Genomic DNA, 20,804 nt, shown 5'->3' with positions numbered 1-20,804 from the left:
TCGGTGTACAGGGAGTCCTTGACTTATGTTGGAGTTCTGTTCCTACAGCCCGACGTAAGTCGATATGCGCCACAAGTCGGAATTCTGGCGAAAATGTAAACAAAGCCGTTTCGTGCATCATGATATCGATCAGCTCTTTGGAAAAGCCATGAACACCAGTGACTTTCATGGATGTATGAGTCATTTTACAAGAAGATAACAGAGCATTATATGAATACAATAACAACAGAATAACAGAATATGTTGCACAATCCAAGGTGGTGTACAACCAGCGAATGCAAACAAAGCCGTGTTATTGCGCTGCGTGACAACGTATTCGTCAACTCCGCTCGCCAGCTAGCCCCACGTAACCAGTTCTGACATAATGAGGAAATGCCGTAGGTCAAGGATGCCATAAACCGAGGACCCCCTGTAGTAAAGTTGGAATACAAATCAAGTTTGATTGTTAATGCTAGATTTATTAAGAATATTTTAAGATTTAAGACACCGGCATTATTGGGCTGAGGTTTATACAAATACAAATAGTTAGAAAGAAAAGCATTCAGAGAGCGCAGTACTCCGCCAAGGCTGCTCAGTCATTGCATCATTTCTGATGGCTGCAAACTTGAAAAAATTTGTGGCAGAAATCACGGCAACACAGAATGTGGCCATTTAATATAGATGTACCTACAAACAAAATGACCTTGTGCTGAGCACAGGCGTGTGTGTTATGTATGTGTACGTGATGTACGGACACCGAATTGCGTGACCTAAATATGTTGCAGGCGGCGGGAATTGATGTGACTTGGAAACACCCGATTGTCACATAACTCCGCCGAGGCTCCGACTCCTTGGTGGAGTAAAAATTTCTAATCAACGAATATAGAAATTTGGGTTTGAATTACAGATAATATAAGGTTGATACAACTACCAGCCTTATTCTATCAACACGACTCATAAAAATAAGGTTTGCAAGTTAAAGATTTGTCTATATCAGTACATTAGCGTTTTTATTTTGCAACAACGTATTTATATTTAGTGGTACAAGAAAGTAGTATAACAACAAGTACACATGTGGATGTGCTGTCCACAAGAGAATATAATGAAGGCTTAAGTCAATGTAAAGCCCTCTTAAGTGTGTGTGTGTGTGTGTGTGTGTGTGTGTGTGTGTGTGTGTGTGTGTGTGTGTGTGTGTAAGCTGGGTCAGCAGAGTGATTATTGCAACAGCTTCATAATAAAATGCTTCAGTTTAATTGCTTTGCTCTCTGATCCAACTCACACACGTGCGCACACACACACACACACACACACACATACACACACTCATTTCCCTACCTATCTTTGTGAGGAGAATCATTTGCATTCCAGTCTCTTCCCTCAAACCAAGTCTCACTTTCCCCAAATGTCCACAACTCTAACTGGTCCTCACAAAGCTAGACTTATAAATGCACACAGATACGGGGCCAAACTACTGAACTCCACTCTTCCTGTTTCTGACAGCGGAGAGCACGCCTTGTTATCTGTCACACACAATCGGAGACAGCAGGAAGAACCAACAGCAATTTGCAATCAACACTGAGAAAGCAACAGAAGCACGCTTCACTAATTTTTTCCTCCTCGGTTTAAATATTTAGAAAACAAAGAAGACCTGATGATGGATGATGAGATGTACAGAGGGGAAAGAAGGAGGGATAGTAGATGAGAGATAAAACTGGATTGGAAGAGGGAACCAGAACAGAAAGAGGGAGGGAGGAGGAAGGGGGGAGAAAAAAGGGGGAGGAGGAGTAACGTCAAGTGCCGGAGGGAGCAGAGAAACCAGCAGCAGCGTTAGAAGAGAGAAGAAGCAGAAGAAGAATTCAAACATCTTGGATATTTTGGAGTATGTGGACCTGAAGCTGCCCATAAACACACATTCATAGATAGACACACACACACACACACACACACACACAAACATACACTCCCACTCCTGACTCATGCTGCTGGGTGGACCGCTCACATCAACACTTCCAACTGTGTACATATGAAACGACCTGGACGAGCAGACATGCAGTTCTACTATGTGGTAGGTAACACACGAGTCTGACTGCGTGTCTTTGTGTGTGTTTTATTGTGTATTTCTGTAGATTTTTTGTGGTTTTTGTTTTGTTTTTGTGTGTTTTTTTAAAGCATTTTTTGTGTGTTTTGTTTGTGTTTTTCAGTGTTATTTGTGTTTTTTGTGTGTTTTTTGAGTGTGCTCATGTTTTTTGTCTCTTTTGTGTTTTTGTGTGAGTTTTTTGAGTGTGTTTTGGTGTTTAAGTGCTTTCTGTGTGCTTTTTTGTGTGTATTTTTTGTGTTTTTTGTGTATTTTTGTGTTTGTGTTTTTGAGTGTTATTTGTATATTTTTGGGTGTTTTTTTGTGTTTTTTGTATTTTTTGTGTGGTTTTCTCACAGTGCAACCTCTTCCTCTCCACTTCTGTTATTTAATCTGATATCTGCTGACAGATTGCTCATGTGTCTCAATATCATCAACAAATACAGAAAAAAATGAGCAATTTTAATGCTTAAATTGAGCAAGACGTGAAATCAAACATTTATAGATTTGTATTGGCCTCGTTGTTGGTTTATTGTCATGTTTTTATCGCGCTGTCGTTAAACTGGGTTGAACTGTTCATTCCTAAATATTTTCTCCTCAACAATTCTCTGTGGTCACACCCAAATCTGTCAATTCCTGGAATTTTGAAAAGTCTAATCACTTGAATTCACCTCTACCTTTGTTAGTTTCATATTAGTGGTTTAAAAAAATAAATAAAAAAGCATCATCTAATGGCAGAAATCCCAAGAAAACCCAAACATTCAATCAGTTCCTATCTGAGCACTGAACTGACTTTTATATTCTGATGCACAAACACAAGAAAGAGACGAGTCAGAGTCATGTGCTAAAGGTGGAAAACAATAACTGAAACTGTAAGAACTGGAAAATCATCATTACTTCTGCTTATGAATATAAAAAGAAAGAGAGAAGTTGCAGTTGTTTGGTGGTTGCATGGAAACCTGAATCTTCAATCCTTCCCTCTTTTCCTCAAAGTGCAGCAATCAATCACAGGCGAGCTGAGATGTTCTTGATTACTGCTTATACTTACAGTTCTGCATGCGTAATATAAACACCCTACACTGTTTTTACATGATGTTTCCTTTTGCCTTTCAGCACCACAACACAAAACAAATCATTTAATTTAGATAAACTCATTGATCCGTTCTGTAGCCTGTTAATGGGAAGAGATTTGGTTAATTAATGGCGCAGGAGCATGTTTAGTTTAATGGAAACTTAACAGCAACAATGTCCAGTCAGGATTAAAACCATTTGAATGCTGCTTTCATCTGCATTTTTTAAGTTAACAGTGGTTTTAATACAAATGTGCAAACCTCTGCAAACTCCCCATGATGTTTTTGCATCTTTTAAATCGTTTTAATCGTACGGGCCATAACTGTAGTGATTTGGTTGGTGGTGGAGACCAGAACAGAGCTAAAAGGGAGCAAATATTCATTTTACAATGATTAAATAATGCTAATGTTGCTCCATGACTGCCGAATGTATAAACCAACAACACTCTGTTCTGAGCTTTTCAGGAGGAATTATGGCATTTGGGGTGACCTATAGCAGGTAAACATTATTAATGGCAGAATAAAACCACTTTAAAGCCTTTTTATTCTGTGTTTTTTTTTAATGTTAGCAACGATTGAATCCGTGGTGTAATGCAACCGGTGTCTACTCTACAGTTCCTGTCAGCTCTTTGTAACATTTAAGCATCTAAAGTCAATATTTTGCTACTTTTCCTGGTTTGTTTCACTCTCAAAAGTCTCATAAGGCCAATTTTTTCTACCTGCCCAGCAATAATTGATTTAGACACATTAATTGAATTTCCCTCAGGATTAATAAAGTATCTATCTATCTATCTATCTATCTATCTATCTATCTATCTATCTATCTATCTATCTATCTATCTATCTATCTATCTATCTATCTATCTATCTATCTATCTATCTATCTATCTATCTATCTATCTATCGAAAGTTTTGAATATCGTGAAGAATTTAGCAGGTGGTGGAGACCAAAAACAGTGCACATTGGACATAAAGTCTCAAAATCATGCTAATGCTATCCTGTCTGCTAACATGTAAGCCAATACAACTTTATTTCCTTTAGTATGTGAGTTTTGCAAGTAGGAAGGATGTAAACTTGGTGAAGATTATTATCATTAATGGCGATGCAGCAGCATATCGGCAATGCACACTCAGAGTCAGAGTGGCTTTAACCCTTTGATGCATAACCTGGGTCAAAAGTGACCCAAATCCAATGGAAAATGGGTATCTCCTGATGTGGTCTACGCATCAAAGGGTTACAGATGCTTAATTCTTTAAGCTAATATTCTGTAATGCAACAGGTGTCTTCTCTGCAGTTCCTTTGTAATGTTTAAGCATCTTCTAAGTCAATATTTTGGTTCTATATACACAGTTTACGCTACCTGCCTAGCAACAATTGATTTATAGACAACATTAGCAACAAATGTGAAGTCAGTGAAGAATTTAGCAGGTGGTGGAGACCAAAAACAGAGCTGAATATTGGACATAAAATCTCAAAATAATGCTAATGCTGTGCTATCTGCTAACACCTAAGCCACTATCACTTTATTTCCTTTAGTAAACTTTGTAAAGAATATTATCATTAATGGCGTCACAGCAGAATGTGTAGTTAGACATAATAACAGTAATGCACATTAAAAAAAATGCCTTAATTTTTAAGCTAATATTGATTAAAATGATTGTGTGTAATGCAAATAATGTTGACTCTGCAGTTGCCCTTACTGTATGGGACTTCTAAAGCATCTTTTGGCTTATTGTTCTGACTTTTAAGAGCCACTTAACTTGCCTAGCTTTAAATGGCTGATAGAAAATATTGCTGGTGAACTTTTTGGAGAATTTTGCTGCTAAAGACCCACATATTTCCTTCAGGAGGTGGTGGAGACCAAAAATGGAGATAAAATCCAGTAAATATTGGACTTGCTTACTTTAGACACCTTGCTTTGTAGTTTATGAGCTTTACCTGCTGCACATGTTTTACGAGCTGATTGTTGATTGTAAAACGGTCGCTCCCGTTTAAAGTTTATATGAAGTGTGTGTTTCTGTAAAACAACACAGGATCAGCAGTTCAAAGAGGTCATTAGTGTTGGAACATGATTGTGTCTTTGTGTTCTGAGATTGGAGAAAAGTTTTTGTTTTTGGTGTTCGCTGAAAAATCTCGCAATGAACTCACTTAATTTTATAATAATCTCCAGCAATAAGAAGATAAAGTGCCAGACCACAAATGAACAAGTTGCCAAATGCCGTGCAAATGTTTAAGACGCTCTAATTTGGCAGTGGCTGCAGATGCATGACGTGCAGGAGTGCAGGGATGTAGTGATTTCTTCACGGCTGAAGATTGAGAGCTGCTGCCATCTGCTCTGGAGCACCGCTGAGCAGCCAAGTCCAGCTAAAGCTTACAGCTAACAGCACACACTCCATCTCTCTTTTTCCTTCCTCTCAGACATTACCAGACAGCTGCATCACTTTCCTCCAAAACTATTATTTCTGCATCTGTCCATCTGTCAGCTCTGGTTTCCCTCCCAGCTGAGCTTCTCTCTCTGCAGTTAGAACATCTGTAACATCTGTATAGAGCTCCACCGCTGCCTCAGTCACGCTTACCAGCGGCTCAGTCATATTTTGTGCTTGTCTTGTTGATTTGTAAATCTGGCACTTTATTTATTGGCTACGTGAAGTGGTCAAATCTCGTTAAAGTATCTGGGGACTCTGGAACATTCATGAACTCTGGTTGTGAGCAGTAGCTTGTTGTGTTGCTGCTGGAGGTTTAAGTGCTTGAGTTTGTTTGTACATAACTCCACTGCACTTTCATTAACCTACCTTTTGATGTAGTCTGAAATCTTCCAGTTTGAAAGAGTCACAAACCAGAAGTCTGAGAGAGTCACAAGCCATAAAAAGACACAACACAACCATAAAGAGACAGAAAACATCACAAGAGAGAGAAAACTACCACAAATTTCAGAAAATGACCACAAAGAGACAGAAATCAACCACAAAGAGACAGAAATCAACCACAAAGAGACATGAAACAATCCCAGAGAGACAGAAAACAACCACAGAGACATGACACAACCATAAAGAGAGAGCAATCAACCACAAAGAGACATGAAGCGACCATAAACAGAAAGAAAATTACTAGAAATGGACTCAAAACCATGAAGAGATGCAACAGAATCACAAAGAGAGAAAAAAACTACCAGAAAGAGACAAAAGATGATAACAAAGAGACAGAAAATGACATTAACTGACCACAAAGAGACGTTAAACAACCATAGACACAAAAAATGACAATGAAGACACAGAAAACAGCCACAAAGAGACAAAAGACGATCATAGAGGCAGACAATAACCACAAATAGATGCAAAACCATGAAGCGACACAACACGACCATTAAGAGATGCAACGCAACCACAAAGAGATATAAGATGACCTCAAAGACACAAAAGACCATACAGAGACAGAAATCAATTACAAAGAGATGGACACAAAACCATAAAGAGACAAAATTCGACCACAAAGAGTCATGAAACGACCACAAAGAGTCATGAAACGACCACAAAGAATCATGAGACAACCGCAGAGAAACACATAACCACAAAGAGACAAAAGACAATCACAAAAAGACAGAAAATGACCACAAAGAGCCATGAAACGACCACAGAGACAAACAACGACCACAAAGACACAAAAAACGACAACAAAGAGACAGAAAATAACCACAAAGAGACCAAAAATGACCACAACGTGAAGCAAAATGAAGATAAAGAGACAGCAATCGATTACAGAGTCATGAAATGACCACAAAGGGACAAAAAACCATAAAGAGACACAATTCAACCACAAGACAAAAGATGACCATAAAGAGACAGAAAACCACCACAAGAGACAGAAAATTACCACAAATAGACACAAGGGCAAAATGATCATAAACAGATGGAAAAGTGTGTGAGGACAGAGAATGGGTTTGCCATTACTTTTCCAGTCTTTCATTTTGGTTTTCACTCACTGTTTGTTAAAACTACCTGATTTAGGTTTAGAAAAATGTCACAACTGTAGTAAAAACGACATACTTGGAGCTTCTTCTGTAAGTTCCCAGGGTGATGAGTAGCACCTTGACTAATATTTAACTGGATAAATGGCAATGACATATTGATTTGAAATGTATTTGTGATGCTTTAAAAAAAAAAAAAAACCAACAACAAAAAAAACCCTGCCAGACAATATGTTTCCCCTTAAAATATAACTGAGAATACAGTTTAGTTGCAGCAGAACATCATGTTTGGGAGGCAGGGCTGATTTTTAAAACCAGATGTAGTCACTTCACGTTTATTTTTAGTTCTAAATGGAGTTTTGTTTTGACGTGTCCAGATGTTCACTGAGAAAACAAAAATCAAGCAATACTGAATTTCAATTTGTCCTGGAACAACCCTCTATAAAAGAAACAGTACTGAACTGTGTTTGGACTGAGGTCAGAAAGACATTGATTCTGGTTTTCTATTTGTTTTTTCGGTCAGTTTTGCCTCCTCTGAATGTTTGAGCCAGAATGATGTCCATCTAGAGTGTAACTGTGACCAAACTTTGTAGAACTAGTTTGGAAGATAATGGTGACTTATAGACGTGAGATGATACAACAGGAGTCATCGTTTGCATCCAATAGTTATGGATTTAAAATGAAAAATGAATTTTGTTTGCACATTACGGAGGATAAAAATTACACAATTTAGGTTTTTAAGATGCAAATGGTCATTCAAAGTAGAATGTATTTAAATATCTTCAAACTGCTGGTAAATAAACGTCCAAATAAGAATGAATTTTCAAGAACAAGACTGGACTTTTCAGCCAACATGGACAAAAAATGTCCTCAAACTTCTTTAAAAATGTATGGATATTTGACAAACTGCTGATGAGGATATTGTTATATAATAAAAAGTCCAAAACTGACAATAATGTCATAATTGTTTTCCAAAACTAAACTCCAAACTGTATCCTGATCAGTTGATTTTGGGTGAAGTGACACTTTAACTCCCACAGGACTCCTCTACTGTCACATGTTTACTGCCTCTTCCTTTGATCCAATCAGACTGCAGTCAAACAATCTAACTTCCTGATTCCTTCTGGCCAATTGGCCACATGCACCTGCACCACTCCCCTAATTTAGCCACTCGGCAGCCAATCAGGGAAAGTAGCTTCACCTGCTGTATCCATCCATCCATTATCTATACCGCTTAATCCTCATTAGGGTTGCGGACAAACAATCATCAGAATGCAGATTTAATCATCAGGTTTTTGCTTATTTATCAGAAGTTTATTAATATTCAGACAAAGGCCAAAGAAATAATGAGGGAGGAGGATGATCTGAAGACTTTCTCACCATGTTTACGTCATTTTTAGTGTCAAAGAAGAAGAGCAACACTCTGGTAAACAGCTCATGTGTTGTTGTAAGAGTCTAGTAATTTGGCTGCTAAAATAATGTAAAATTAGACCGTAGCCTAAAGCAAATGAACAGAAGAACACTTAACGTAGCAAACTACTGATGGGATAGCATTGCTTTTCCATCCACTGTTTTTATTCCTGAAGGTTTTTGAAAGGGTTTGTTCAACCTGATTTTTAAGCATATAAGTTTATTTATACAGCAACATATCTTGTGCAGACAGTAAAATAAAGCATGTAAAAGTTAAAATACAAAATATACCAGAATAAAATTTAGTAAATTGAATTAAAGTGCACACAGATTTTATCAAATAATTCAGATTAATGGACTAAAATAGCTGAGAAAGGCTAAAGATGGTTTTAAAAAAACATTTTATTCTTAAAAATATAGCAAAAACATTCTCTCTAGCTGTTTTCTGACAGTTTTTCTGATTTAAAGAACAAGTTAGTGGACAAAGATTTTGTCATTCTGATCTTTTAGTGACTTTTGCAACAGTTTTGGGTTTGTTTTTTGTTCATTTTTGGTTGTTTTGTATCTAGTAATGTTCCTTGTTGTGTCTCCTTACTGTCATTTTGTGCATTTTAGCGGTGATTTTATCACATTCCTAGTTGTTTTTTGTGTCTTTGTGAGTGTTTTGCGTCTCTTTGCAGCCATTTCACATCTAGTAATGTCCCTTTTGTGCATCTTAGCAGTGGTTTTATCTCAGTTTGAACTCAATTCGTGGCTCTTTTGTGTAATATTTGATTATATTTCTGGTTGTTTTTTTGTGCCTTTGTGGTTGTTTTGTGTGTCTGCGGCCATTTTGCATCTAGCAATGTCCCTTTTTTGTCTCCTTACTGTCATTTTGTGCATCTTAGCAGTGGTTTTATCTCAATGAGGACTGGATTTTTAGTAATTTTGCATCTTAGACATTAGTTTGAGACTCTTTGCAGGAATTTTGCAACTAGCAGAGGCTCCTTTGTTCAGTGTTTGATTAGATTTCTGGTTGCGTCTCTTTGCAGTCATGCATCTAGTAAAGTCGCTTTTGTCTCCTTACTGTCATATTGTGCATCATAGCAATGGTTTTATCCCAGTTTGGAGTGGATTTGTGTTAATTTTGCATCTTTATTTGTTAGTTTGAGTCTCAATTATGGCAGTTTTTTTTTCGTAATTTTGGATCTTAGATATTAGTTTGAGACTCTTTGCAGAAATTTTGCAAATAGCAGAGGCTCTTTTGTCCAATATTTGATTATGTTTATGGTTGTTTTGTGTCTCTTTGCAGCCGTTATGCATCTAACAATGTTTCTTTTAGGCCTCCTTACTGTCATTTTGTGCATCATAGCCATGGTTTTATCCCAAGTGTCATTACAAAGGAATTTTTTTTTCATATTTATTAACTTGCTTTGGGATCAGTGGCTTGTTTTTTGCTGAAATGTTTGTATGAAGCATGCATTTGTGTTCATAATAATAATGAAACCTCAATGTAAAAAGACAAAAAAAGTAAAAATAAAGACTAAAGATAAGGGGAAAAAGACATTTTATTCTTAAAAACAGCAAAAATAAAATATTTTTTCTGATTTAAGGAACAACAAAAACTATATCAACTAAATGACGGCTGACTTTATCAAATGTTCAGATTTCTGTTGTGGGAATCATTGCAAATTAAGGCAATTATGCATATTTAAAACTAAAATTTTAGAGAACTCGCAAGAATTGTCTTGTAGGTGATCAGCTGATGAATTTTCATGGTTCATTTGTGGTGAACACAATTAAAGCGCTTTTTAAGTTAAGAAACATTCTTTTTTTATTAGATTCAAAGCTTCTACTGCTTTGTTTCTTCTCTTTTCTGCCTGTTTGCTTTATTTTTTACTAAAGTTAATGGATAAAGTGTCATCAGAAAAGAATAATTTTTTTCATATTTATTAACCTGATTTGGAATCAGTGACTTATTTTTGGTGAAATTTTTGTATGAAGCATGCGTTTGTGTTAATAATAATAATGAAACCACATGTAATGAGAGGACAGGAAGTGAGGATGATGAGGGTGGAAACCCGGCGCCTCTGCTGGATCAGGGTCACATCCCACCAAACCTCCTCGTCTCCAGTGTCGCCTCCGGTCCTTCTCAGGTGTCTTCAGGTCTCAGGTAGAAAAATAGACCCGGTTTCCAGGTGTGTTTAGCACAAGATGAGCAGGAAAACCTCAGATTTGACCTCCTTGTACCCGAACAGAATGAAAGCTGGTCTTGCTAAGGTAGGACTCTTTATATAGAGAAGCAGTTAGATGATTGGGAGTTTATTTTTTCCTCCAGAAGCTCAGAAAAGTAGGTTTTAAACCATCACTGTGTGTTTTTGCAGTTTTTCTGTTTCTATTTGATGCAAATCTGCAGATTGGATTCATAACAAGGAGGATTTTTGTATTTCTGTGAGTTTTTCGCACTTTTTGTGCAATTTTTACATCCATGTGTGTCCGTTTATGTTTTTTTTAAAAAATCAAATTCCATCACTACTGACCTCCTCTCAGCTTCAAGTCGATTCCTTCCGACTAACACTGAACAACAGGTGGTAAATATTTTCTTCAGTAATTCTAAACAGCTGGAAATTGTAATTGTCAGCCAACAGGATAAATAGTGCATTTGTCATGGAATATTTCCAGCTGCAGATTAATACACATTTTCTGACTGCAGTTAATCCTTGTTCACAGTAAGTTTAATTATGAGTGTGGATTTACAGTTATTACTAGGTTTTAGACTTAAGTTGAGCCCCGTGGCTCTATTAAATCAGATATATTAGGATGTATTGACAATAGTAAAAATATATGAATAGAAATTATCCTTAAGACAAAGATTATGCATAAACATAAGCAAACTTTTGTTGTTGTTTTTTTTTTTTTTGCAGAAAACGTGTTGGAGAAAATGTATATACCTCAATATTATTTTGATTGTGTGACTTTGACTGTGTATCAGTTAATGAATTTATTTCAATCCAGAATTATGTAGAGATTCTTGCCACATTTGCAATACAGCAGAGCAAAGATGCAAAACAACAAAAAGCAGAAGATGCGGGCACATAAATAAAATAAAATTTGCAATAAAATATTAATAAAGCAAGTATTAGTAGTAATAATAATATAACTTTCTTTATAAATATTTTTATTGCTAATTTTATTTGTGTCACAATATATAAATATTTATTATATAATAAATATAAACATAACAAAACAAAGAATTAAGATGATATGAATCAACTATAAGAGGAACTTTAATATAAATAAATAAATAAAATGCAAAAAAATATAAAGCAAGTTATAATAATAATAATAATAATAATAATAATAATAATAATAATAATAATAAAATAATATTACACACAGACAGACACACAGACACGTTACTATTATAACTTGCTTTATAAATATTTTCATTTCTAATTGTATTTTATTTATGTGCTTACAATATATAAATAATATTTAATACATTTTATTAATTTAATAATAATTAATGAGGAACTTTCGAGGATGAAAAAGATAAAACGAGCGAAAATTTAGTTGGTCATGTGATTTTTGCTGTTATTACTGATAATAATTTTAAAAATAATTGTATTTATTAGCACTTTTAAAAACAAGAGTTCATGAAGTGAACAAAAAATTTGAATAGAATGAAGATAGAGTTAAAACAAGAATACAATAATACAGAACAAAGTGCACAATGTTGATAATGTTAATTAAAAGTCAGACAATAAAAGCAAAAAATATTGTTAACAATAAAAACAAAAAGTATATAATAGCAAGATGATAAAAATGAGTGATTTAAAAGAAAAATATCTGATTCTGACAATTTTATTACCTCATAAACTAAAATAAAAGACTTACCTGAGGATATAAACCTGTTCTTTGGCAAATGTGATTATTAAAAAAAAAAAAAAAAAAAAATATTATCAAAATCTTAAATTCAGGTTCAAATATTTGATCTGAATCAGTTGATGCTTCCAAATTTGTGACAAAAAAGCTGTAGAAATGACCAAAGATGCTCCTAATGAGACAATTTGAGGCAATTCAACTATGATTTAAAGAAAATTTAACTTTAGACGAACTAAAACAGGTGTCAGGGGAAAGTGTTTGGAGTAGAGACATAAAAATACTAAGTGAAACAGAAAAAAAAACCAAACATGTTGACAAACCGAAGGAATTTCAGACTTTACTGCAGATTAGAGTTAATTTGTGGGATTCATCATCAATTCTTGTGCAGCGGTGAGTGTTAAAAGTGAGATAAAATGTTTTAATTTAAGCTAGAATTAAAAATAGAGATTAAAAACCAGCTTTTCTGTCATATTTAGAGAAGAAGGAGGTTTATTTCTGCTCTTATTCGGTTCTGTATTTGCACTATTTTGCATTTTATTCACCCAGTTTGCAGTAATTTCCTCCAGTTGACTGACAGAAACAGAAAAAGTCATTTTAGTTTTGATGCCAGAACCTCCAGGGTTCCTCTGTAATCTCTCATCAGAATTATATAATCAACATGTTCAATGGTCTGTTCTGTTGCATAAACAGTTCAGGGACAATGAGCGTTGCAGCGTTGATAATTAGTTGAATTAATAGTTTTCTGGTTTGGTTTTGATGCAGATATTGTGTTTTGTTGTTACAATAAACTCTATTTTCTTCACTGTTTCAACTGTTTTTACTGATTTCTGCATCTTGTGAGAGACGTTCTAGATTTTTTTTTTCTAGTATTATGACTTTCAGCCTGTTTACTGAGCAGTTTGTCACCAACTTCAGACTTGGTTCATCTTTCAGGTCTTTTAGTGAGTTTTGCAGCAGTTTTGGGTTCATTATTATTCATTTTTGGTTGTTTTGCATCTAGTAATGTTCCTTTTATGTCTCCCTACATTAATTCTGTGCATTTTAGCAGTGGTTTTATCACATTTCTGGTTGTTTTTTGTGTCTTTGTGGTGGTTTTATTTCTCTTTGCAGCTGTTTTATGTCTAGTAATGTGTCTTTTGTATCTCCTTACTGTTTTTTGTGCATCATAGCTGTGGTTTTAACTCAGTTTGGACTGGATTTGTGTTGAATTTTTTTTTATCTTTATTCATTAGTTTGAGTCTCTATAGTTCTTTTAAGTCTCTGCAGGAGTTTTGCAACTAGTAGTGGCTGTTTTGTGTAATTTTTGATCACGTTTCTGGTTGTTTTTTTGTGTCTTTGCAGCTGTTTTGCATCTAGTAATGTGCCTTCTGTGTCTTCTTACTCTTGTTTTGTGCATCTTAGCAGTGGTTTTGTCTCATTTTGTACTGGATTTGTGTTAATTTTTCATCTTTATTTATTAGATTAAGTCTCTGCAGGAATTTTCCATCTCGCAGTGGCTCTTTTGTGTAATACTTGATTACATTTGTGGTTGTTTTTGTGTCTTTGTGGTTGTCTTGTGTCTCTTTGCAGCCGTTATGCATCTCTGTCTCCTTACTGTCGTTTTGTGCATCATAGCAGTGGTTTTTATCTCAGTTTGGACTGGATTTGTGTTAAATTTTGCATCTTTTTCATTAGTTTGAGTCTCTTTGCTGAAATTTTCCATTTGTGTTACTTTGACATTTCTTTACACTGCTTGTATTTTATTACCCTTTTCATCAGTTTGCATCTGTCTGGGCTTTTTTGTGCATTTTTGAAGTAATTTGATGTTTATTTCTGTGCATATTGCATCTCTTTTTTAATTTTGTATCTTTCTTTTCTGGTTGTGTGTCTGCAGTTGTTTAACATCTATTTGTGTTAATTTTGCTTCTCTTTTTCATTATTTTTTATTCATTGTTCTTTCTGGTTGCTTTGTGTGTTTTTGATGCCTCTTTGCTGTTGTTGTGCCTCTTTTTGTATACATATTTGCCTTACTTTTTCTGCGTTTCTTGTTGATTTGCATCTCTTTTTGGTCTTTTTGTGTGTCTCTGCTGTTGTTTTGTGTGTATTTTAAAGGTTTACTATCTGTTTGTGTACACTTTGTGTCTCTTTCTGGTATTGTGAATACAAAGAAGACGCATTGTGAAACGTCTTTGCAGTTCTGTTTATTTTTCATCCCTTTTTCTTTGGTTTGTATGTCTTGTGGTTGTTTTGCATCTCTTTGCAGGCATTTTGCATCCAGCATTGTTACTTTTGTGTCGTGTTGATTTAGCATGACTTTTTTTCATTAGATTTACATTTTTGCGGTCATTTTGTGTATCTTTCTGGTCTTTTTGTGCATCTCTTCTTCAAGTTGTGTGCATTTTGCATCTGTTTTTATTGTTGTATATCTCTTTGTGGTAATTTTGTGTGCCTGTTTGTTGCTCTCGTGTCTTTTTGTGTTCATTTTTGCGTTACTTTATCGGTGGCTCTATCTCCTGCTTGATTTGTCTTGTCTTTCTGGTGCTTCTGTGAGTCTTTGCAGTCATTTCACATCTATTTCTGTTTATTTTGCCTCGTTTTCATTGGTTTGTATGTCTTTATGGTTGTTTTGCATCTTGTTGTGGTCTCATAGTGTGTTTTTGCTGTTGTTTTTTCTGGTTTTGCACCTGCTTGTTTGCACTTTGTCTCTTTCCAGTTTTTTGTGTTTATGTAGTCATTTTATATCTGCTTCTGTTTATCTGCATCTCTTCTTCCTTCTTCCTGGTCTTTTTGTTTTACTTTGTAGTTTTTTACCCCTCTGTTGCACCTTTGCGGTTCTTTGCAGAGGAATTTTGATCTCTTTGGGGACTGACTGATTGACTTGTTAACAGGAAATGTTAGAAAACAGGCTCTGAACCAGGCCGTCCCGACCTCTCCGTGGATTTGTGGCATCAGAAAGACACCCGACTTGAGTGTAAAAGTGAAAGTTGAGAGATAAGAGCAGTAGCTTGTTAATCAGTAGCTCAGAGATCATTCTGTTCTGCAGAAATGCTGGATAACATCTGTGTCGCTCTGTTAAACTTGGCAACAAAACCACATCTTTAGAGGTGTGGTTTCTGTGTGCGTGAGCAGCTAACCACTGTCCTGAGAAGACCTGCTCTGAGTTATGACAGGAAACCCACAGGATTCCCACTTCTTAACCCTCCCAGTTTTGTCTCTGTGTAAATCTGAGGTGAGGAGCACTAAAGAAAACAGTGGAAACATGCACCAGGATTTTTCCACCTTTGCCTTTTTTCCACCATCTTTGTTTAAATATAGCGTGAAACCAGTCAGAATCCCAGTCATCAGAGACAACTTTTCACTGTCTGCATGGATCCATCATTCTGTGCTGGCAGCTCTCCTTGTTTAGACTTCATGATGGATGTTCTGCTGGTCTGGCTGATTTACGGACCCATGAGGCTGGAGGATCGCTCTGCAGCTCGGCTCACACTCTCTGACAGACTTACAGTCAGTGTGGAGGTTCAGTCTGAAGCTTCACCAGCAGAGTGGCGATGCTGAGGTCCTCAAGAGGTCCTAAAGTTGGTCAACCTGCAGCTGATTAATAGAAGCTGCTGAGGGAGGTTCGGTGTCAGTTTGAATGCAAGAATGTGAAGGAAGACGGTGCATGAAATGCTAGAAAAAGACACATTAAAGGAACATTTGATGTTTGAATGTGACTCTGAGAAATGTGTTGTTTGCTCTTGTTGTTGACCTGAAAACAGCAGTTACAACAGTTTAGACCCAGGAACTCTGCAAATAAAGGTGTATTTGGTCATTAATGTCATTAAATTACTTTGCCAAGGAATAGCGGAGACGTTCTGTTTGCCTCTCTGTCAGCAACATTACTCAAAAACAGACTAACAGATTTGGATGAAATTTTCAGGGAAGGTCAGAAATGACACAAGGACCAAGCGATTAGATTTTGGCAGTGATGTCACTTGTAGTCTGGATCCATAGATTTGTTAAAGATTTCTATGTCATTGCGAGATAGCAGCACGATGTCACTGTAACTATGACAACAAGTAAACATTACGTCAGCTGCCTGCTGACGATCACATGGTTGTGATCCTACTGCAGATCCACCGTTGCGGACCGTCGGAAATGATATAAGGAACAATTGACTAAATTGTGGGGGTGTCATCAATTCCCGCCGCCCGCTACATATTTAGGTCACGTGATTCAGTATCCATACATAACATGCATAACACATGCCTGTTCTCAGCGTAAGATCATTTTGTTTGTGGGTACATCTATATTAAATGGCCACATTCTATGTCGTCGTGATTTCTGACAATTTTTTTCAAGATTTCATCCGTCGGAAATCGTATGACTGAGCTGCCTTGGCGGAGTACTGTGCTCTTTGAGTGCTTTTCTTGTATTGAATATGTGCCAATTCAGAGTCCTAAACTGAAACTTTGACAAGCTGCACACTTTAAGTGCATTGTTTAAATCAATCTAATGTCTGTACTTGACACCTGAGTAAGAAAAATTGTGCATTTCTGCATCCAAACTGTTCCTGGATGTCATTTTTATTTTAAAAAAAAAAGCAAAACCTGACTAAAATATGTCTTCATGAATTGATATCAGCACATTTCCATTAAGTGCTGCGTTTTTGCAGGAGAACAGGCAAAAATGAACAATCAATGCTAATGTAGCTACAGATAATATGACCTGAGTACTGGAGGTCATCGGTAAAATAACAGCAGATGTGCACGTCATGTAATTTAATTGTATAAGGTGGATCTATGTGCAGTTTTTGGTGCTGTTCTATCTGTTTGTTGTATTTTTTTTAGCCAGTAACAGCAGCTAATGATACAGCAGGTTTAAATATTAGCAGGTTTTCACAGCCACCGTGTTTTTCTGTCTTAGTTTCTAAATGGATATTTTTTATTTAGTTTCTACTGCAGAATAAGCAGTCTTTTCTGTAGCGTTTCAGGTGCCTTCAGGCCAGTTCATGGTTTCTGCATGACCGATACAGACTTTGAAAGCAGACAGCAGATGCACATACGGTTCTGTTCATGCTGCAGTAGCTTTGTGTCGGTCTGCTGGACAATCAGTCGCTCTGACCCTTGAATCAAACGCAGAAAAGCACACAGGCTGTTTCTGAAACACTCTGATTTTGGCTGCAGCATTGTCGTTAGTGATGATTCCTAAGGTGTGTGGACACAACACAGGGTTTGTGGAGAATTTGCAGCTTCCCACTGTGTTTGGGCTCCATCGATGGAAACCAACGTACAAGTCAAGGTTCCTGCAGTGAAAACCTCAGTTACAAATCTTCCAAAGATGAGTTATGAAGGTGAGAATGAAGGAAAATCTCCCCTAAAACAGACACATGAAGTAAAACACTGAACCTCTAGCTGATTTACGGTTCTGCAGTAAACGTACACTATTATTTTTAAGGTGGAACCGCAGTGATGTAAATGCCATGAACAGATAGAGCAGGAAGAATTCAAATTGGCACCAAATATCCTTCATCTGGGACTTTGCACAGTCATCTAGTGCCTTCTTTAATATTTGTTTAATAGTATAGCTGTGCTTTTTTGGTTGTCTTTTGATTGTCACATTTTGATTTCAGCCAGTATTTGCACTAAATGTCAGACGTGTAGATTGGATTTTCAAACCTCTTTATGGGTCATTCTAGAATTGGAGGACATTTGGGCTTCAAAATTTTTGAAAAATAAACCTTTTACAATTTTTGCTCCATATTCATCAATAATAGGAAATAAACTAACAGTCTTGATTGGCTCAGTTTACACATCAATGGTATCATTTTTATTCTGTGTTTTATTTGTTGTTTGCTAACCCTAGTCTAGTCACAGTAACAGGGTTGCTAATCCATGCTATCATTAGCTTTTTCATTTTAACTGTTTTATTTGAGATTCAATTTGGTCATCAGTGGGGTGGGACAAGAGGAAAATTGCATTTTAGGGAGAACTCCAGACTTATTTGGTATTTTTCTAAAAATATTTTCAAACATTCTTTTCTCCTACTTTTTAAAATTTTTTATTTTTTTTTAGATTTGGTCTCAGGACAAGTTCATTCACACAACAACTGCATGTTTTAGTACTTTGTACATGGACTATTTGAAATTTGATTGGTGTGCCATAAAATGTACTCCAATTCTGGAACGATCCATTTGCTAGTTGGCAACTAGCTGCTAAACGTTTAGCGAACAAAAAAGCCGATATTTGCCCCAGGATGTGGTGGAGACCAAAACTGGAGCTAATAGGAGGGCAACTATTAGACTTACATGTCCCATGTCCATGTTATAAGCTGATATAACTTTATTGTTGATTGTTTTTCTGCTCCCAAAAAGTCAAAACATCAGTTGCTTTAAGGTTTCAGGTTGGTTCAGGCACAAGATTCCATCTGTTCACCTCATGAACAGTCAGACCAGAGATTTCTTGGAATCTTACACATAAACACATATAATATGAGGTTGTATAGTTCTGCTGTTGGGATTTTCTTGGAAGAAATCTTACAAAAAAACCCCAAAAAATAAGCAATATAGAGAATAGAAATCCATGTAAGATCCATTTAAATTAAAACACAGGCAAAGTATTTCCTTTATTCTTTTATCTGCAGGAACTTTTCCCATTTAGCACAGTCTTAATCTCAAACTCTAATAAAACTCCTTTTCCACCTGTCCTCCAATTCTGGAATGACCCTCATATTGGAAAAAAAACTCTCTAAACAATCAACAAATCCTCTGCAAGGACCAAAACCAACAATTATCCAACAGTTACTGACTATAAAACAACAGGCTGATGGTTGTCATCTTCCTTAATGATGCTGTAATGACTTAAAAACATACTTTAGAGCAGTTTTGAGCCGCTGTATGACGACATGCATGTAAATCCTCTTTTCCTGGTGTTAAGCAGATTTGGTGAGGTCTCCAAGTTAATGTTATCTGTTTGTAAGTCCGCTTCTTAACATGAGTTAATGTTGTTACACAAGCAGCAGGAGTGATGAGAGCGCAGCTTTCCAGGAGTTTATTCAGGAAAAGAGGATAAAGTTCGCTCCAGTTTTTTGCTTTTTCTGATTACATTTGAGGCAGATAAACCAGTTTGAGAGAAGAAGAGAGTGAACCGATGGTTTGTGTCACCTCAGAGGTTACAGGAAGCTCCATAGCCTTGCTGGGCATTTTGCACATTTCCTCCGAATTCCCTACGGAGGATCACGCCCGTCCCCAAACACCGCCACATCCCAGCGAGGCTTTCATCCCGAGACAGATGATGGAGCCGGAGCTGCTGGGTCAGAACTCATCGCCATGACGCTTCCGTCACCTTCTGAATGTTGCTATCGACGACTCCGTGTAGAATAGGAGAGACAGGAGATCGTCAGAGGCTTTTATTTAAAGCACATGACATGAAAACTAGTCACTTCAACACATCAGCTGCACAGTTTGAATTCTTTTTTCCTATTCTTAGTAACAAGAGCTCACCTGAAGTTACCTGAAGCTTTGATTCCATAGCTTTAGATAATTTTTTTTATTTATGTTGCACCTTTCATACAAACAATGCAGCCCAAAGTGCTAAAACAACTATTAAACACTAAAATGAATAATATTTTTTTCCCTCAATATTAGTCATTTGGTCTCTAAAATTTAGGAAACTAATGAAATATGAGGACAAATGTCCGTTTTATTCAAAGATATTCAGTTTACTGTCATAGTAGAGGAAAAAATGTATTAATTATTTAGTTATTTACATTTAGGAAGCTGGAATCGGATGATGTTTCGTGTCATATTTGTGTTGTGTCGTCTTGTTTTCTGGCATTCTGGGTCTCATTTTTGTCATTTTGAGATCAGCTTGTGTCTTTTGTAATTTGTTTTGGGTCTCGCTTCAGTCACTTTATCTTATGTTTTGCTGTTCTGTGTAATTTTTTTGTAAAATTTTTGTCATTTTGTGTCGCATTTATGTAGGTTTGTCTTTTTATGGTCGTGTTATCTCCACATACTACAGATATTAAACTGTTTCCAGCCTCTACACACTTTTTCTCTCCACTCTTCTGATCAGATGCTGAAAGGTGTTTCACCATGCTGAATGAATCTTCCAACAACTTGCTCCTCTGTTTACTGTTTCTTAGCCATGCTGCATTTATTTTATTTATCCAGTAGGTTTGATTTTCCTCCTGCCCTTTTCTTCTCTATTCTTGCTGTTTTGTGTCACATTTGTGTTGTGCCATCTTGTTTTCTGGCATTCTGGGTCTTGTTTCTGTCAATTTTTTTTGTCTAATTCCTGTCGTTTTGCGCCTTATTTGAATGTTTTCCTGTCTAGTTTGTCATTTTCTGTCATGCTTTTGGTGTTTTGTGTCTCATTTGTGTTGTTTTTTTTGTCTCATTTTAGTCACTGTATGTCTCATTTATGTAATTTTGTGTCTTTTTCTGGTGGTTTTGTCTCCACATACTACAGATATTTAACTATT

At 36.2% G+C, this 20,804-nt stretch overlaps 1 protein-coding gene across 1 annotated transcript in view; it reads left to right on the top strand.

Annotated features, from left to right (window-relative positions):
- The first annotated feature begins 1,769 nt into the window (after window positions 1–1,769).
- The window catches only part of arhgap36 (Rho GTPase activating protein 36), an 83,869-nt gene continuing 64,834 nt past the window's right edge, over window positions 1,770–20,804 (top strand). Inside the window, exon 1 of the mRNA XM_055007969.1 lies at window positions 1,770–2,044. Coding sequence (XP_054863944.1) covers window positions 2,003–2,044 — 42 coding nt within the window. The 5' untranslated portion in view covers window positions 1,770–2,002. The remainder of the gene's footprint in view (window positions 2,045–20,804) is intronic.

This window comes from Amphiprion ocellaris, chromosome 23 (genome assembly GCF_022539595.1).
Source record: "Amphiprion ocellaris isolate individual 3 ecotype Okinawa chromosome 23, ASM2253959v1, whole genome shotgun sequence".
In the NCBI taxonomy this organism is placed as follows: domain Eukaryota; kingdom Metazoa; phylum Chordata; class Actinopteri; family Pomacentridae; genus Amphiprion; species Amphiprion ocellaris.
Note: the sequence above shows the minus strand (reverse complement) of the source record. Positions and strands in the feature narration are given on the sequence as shown.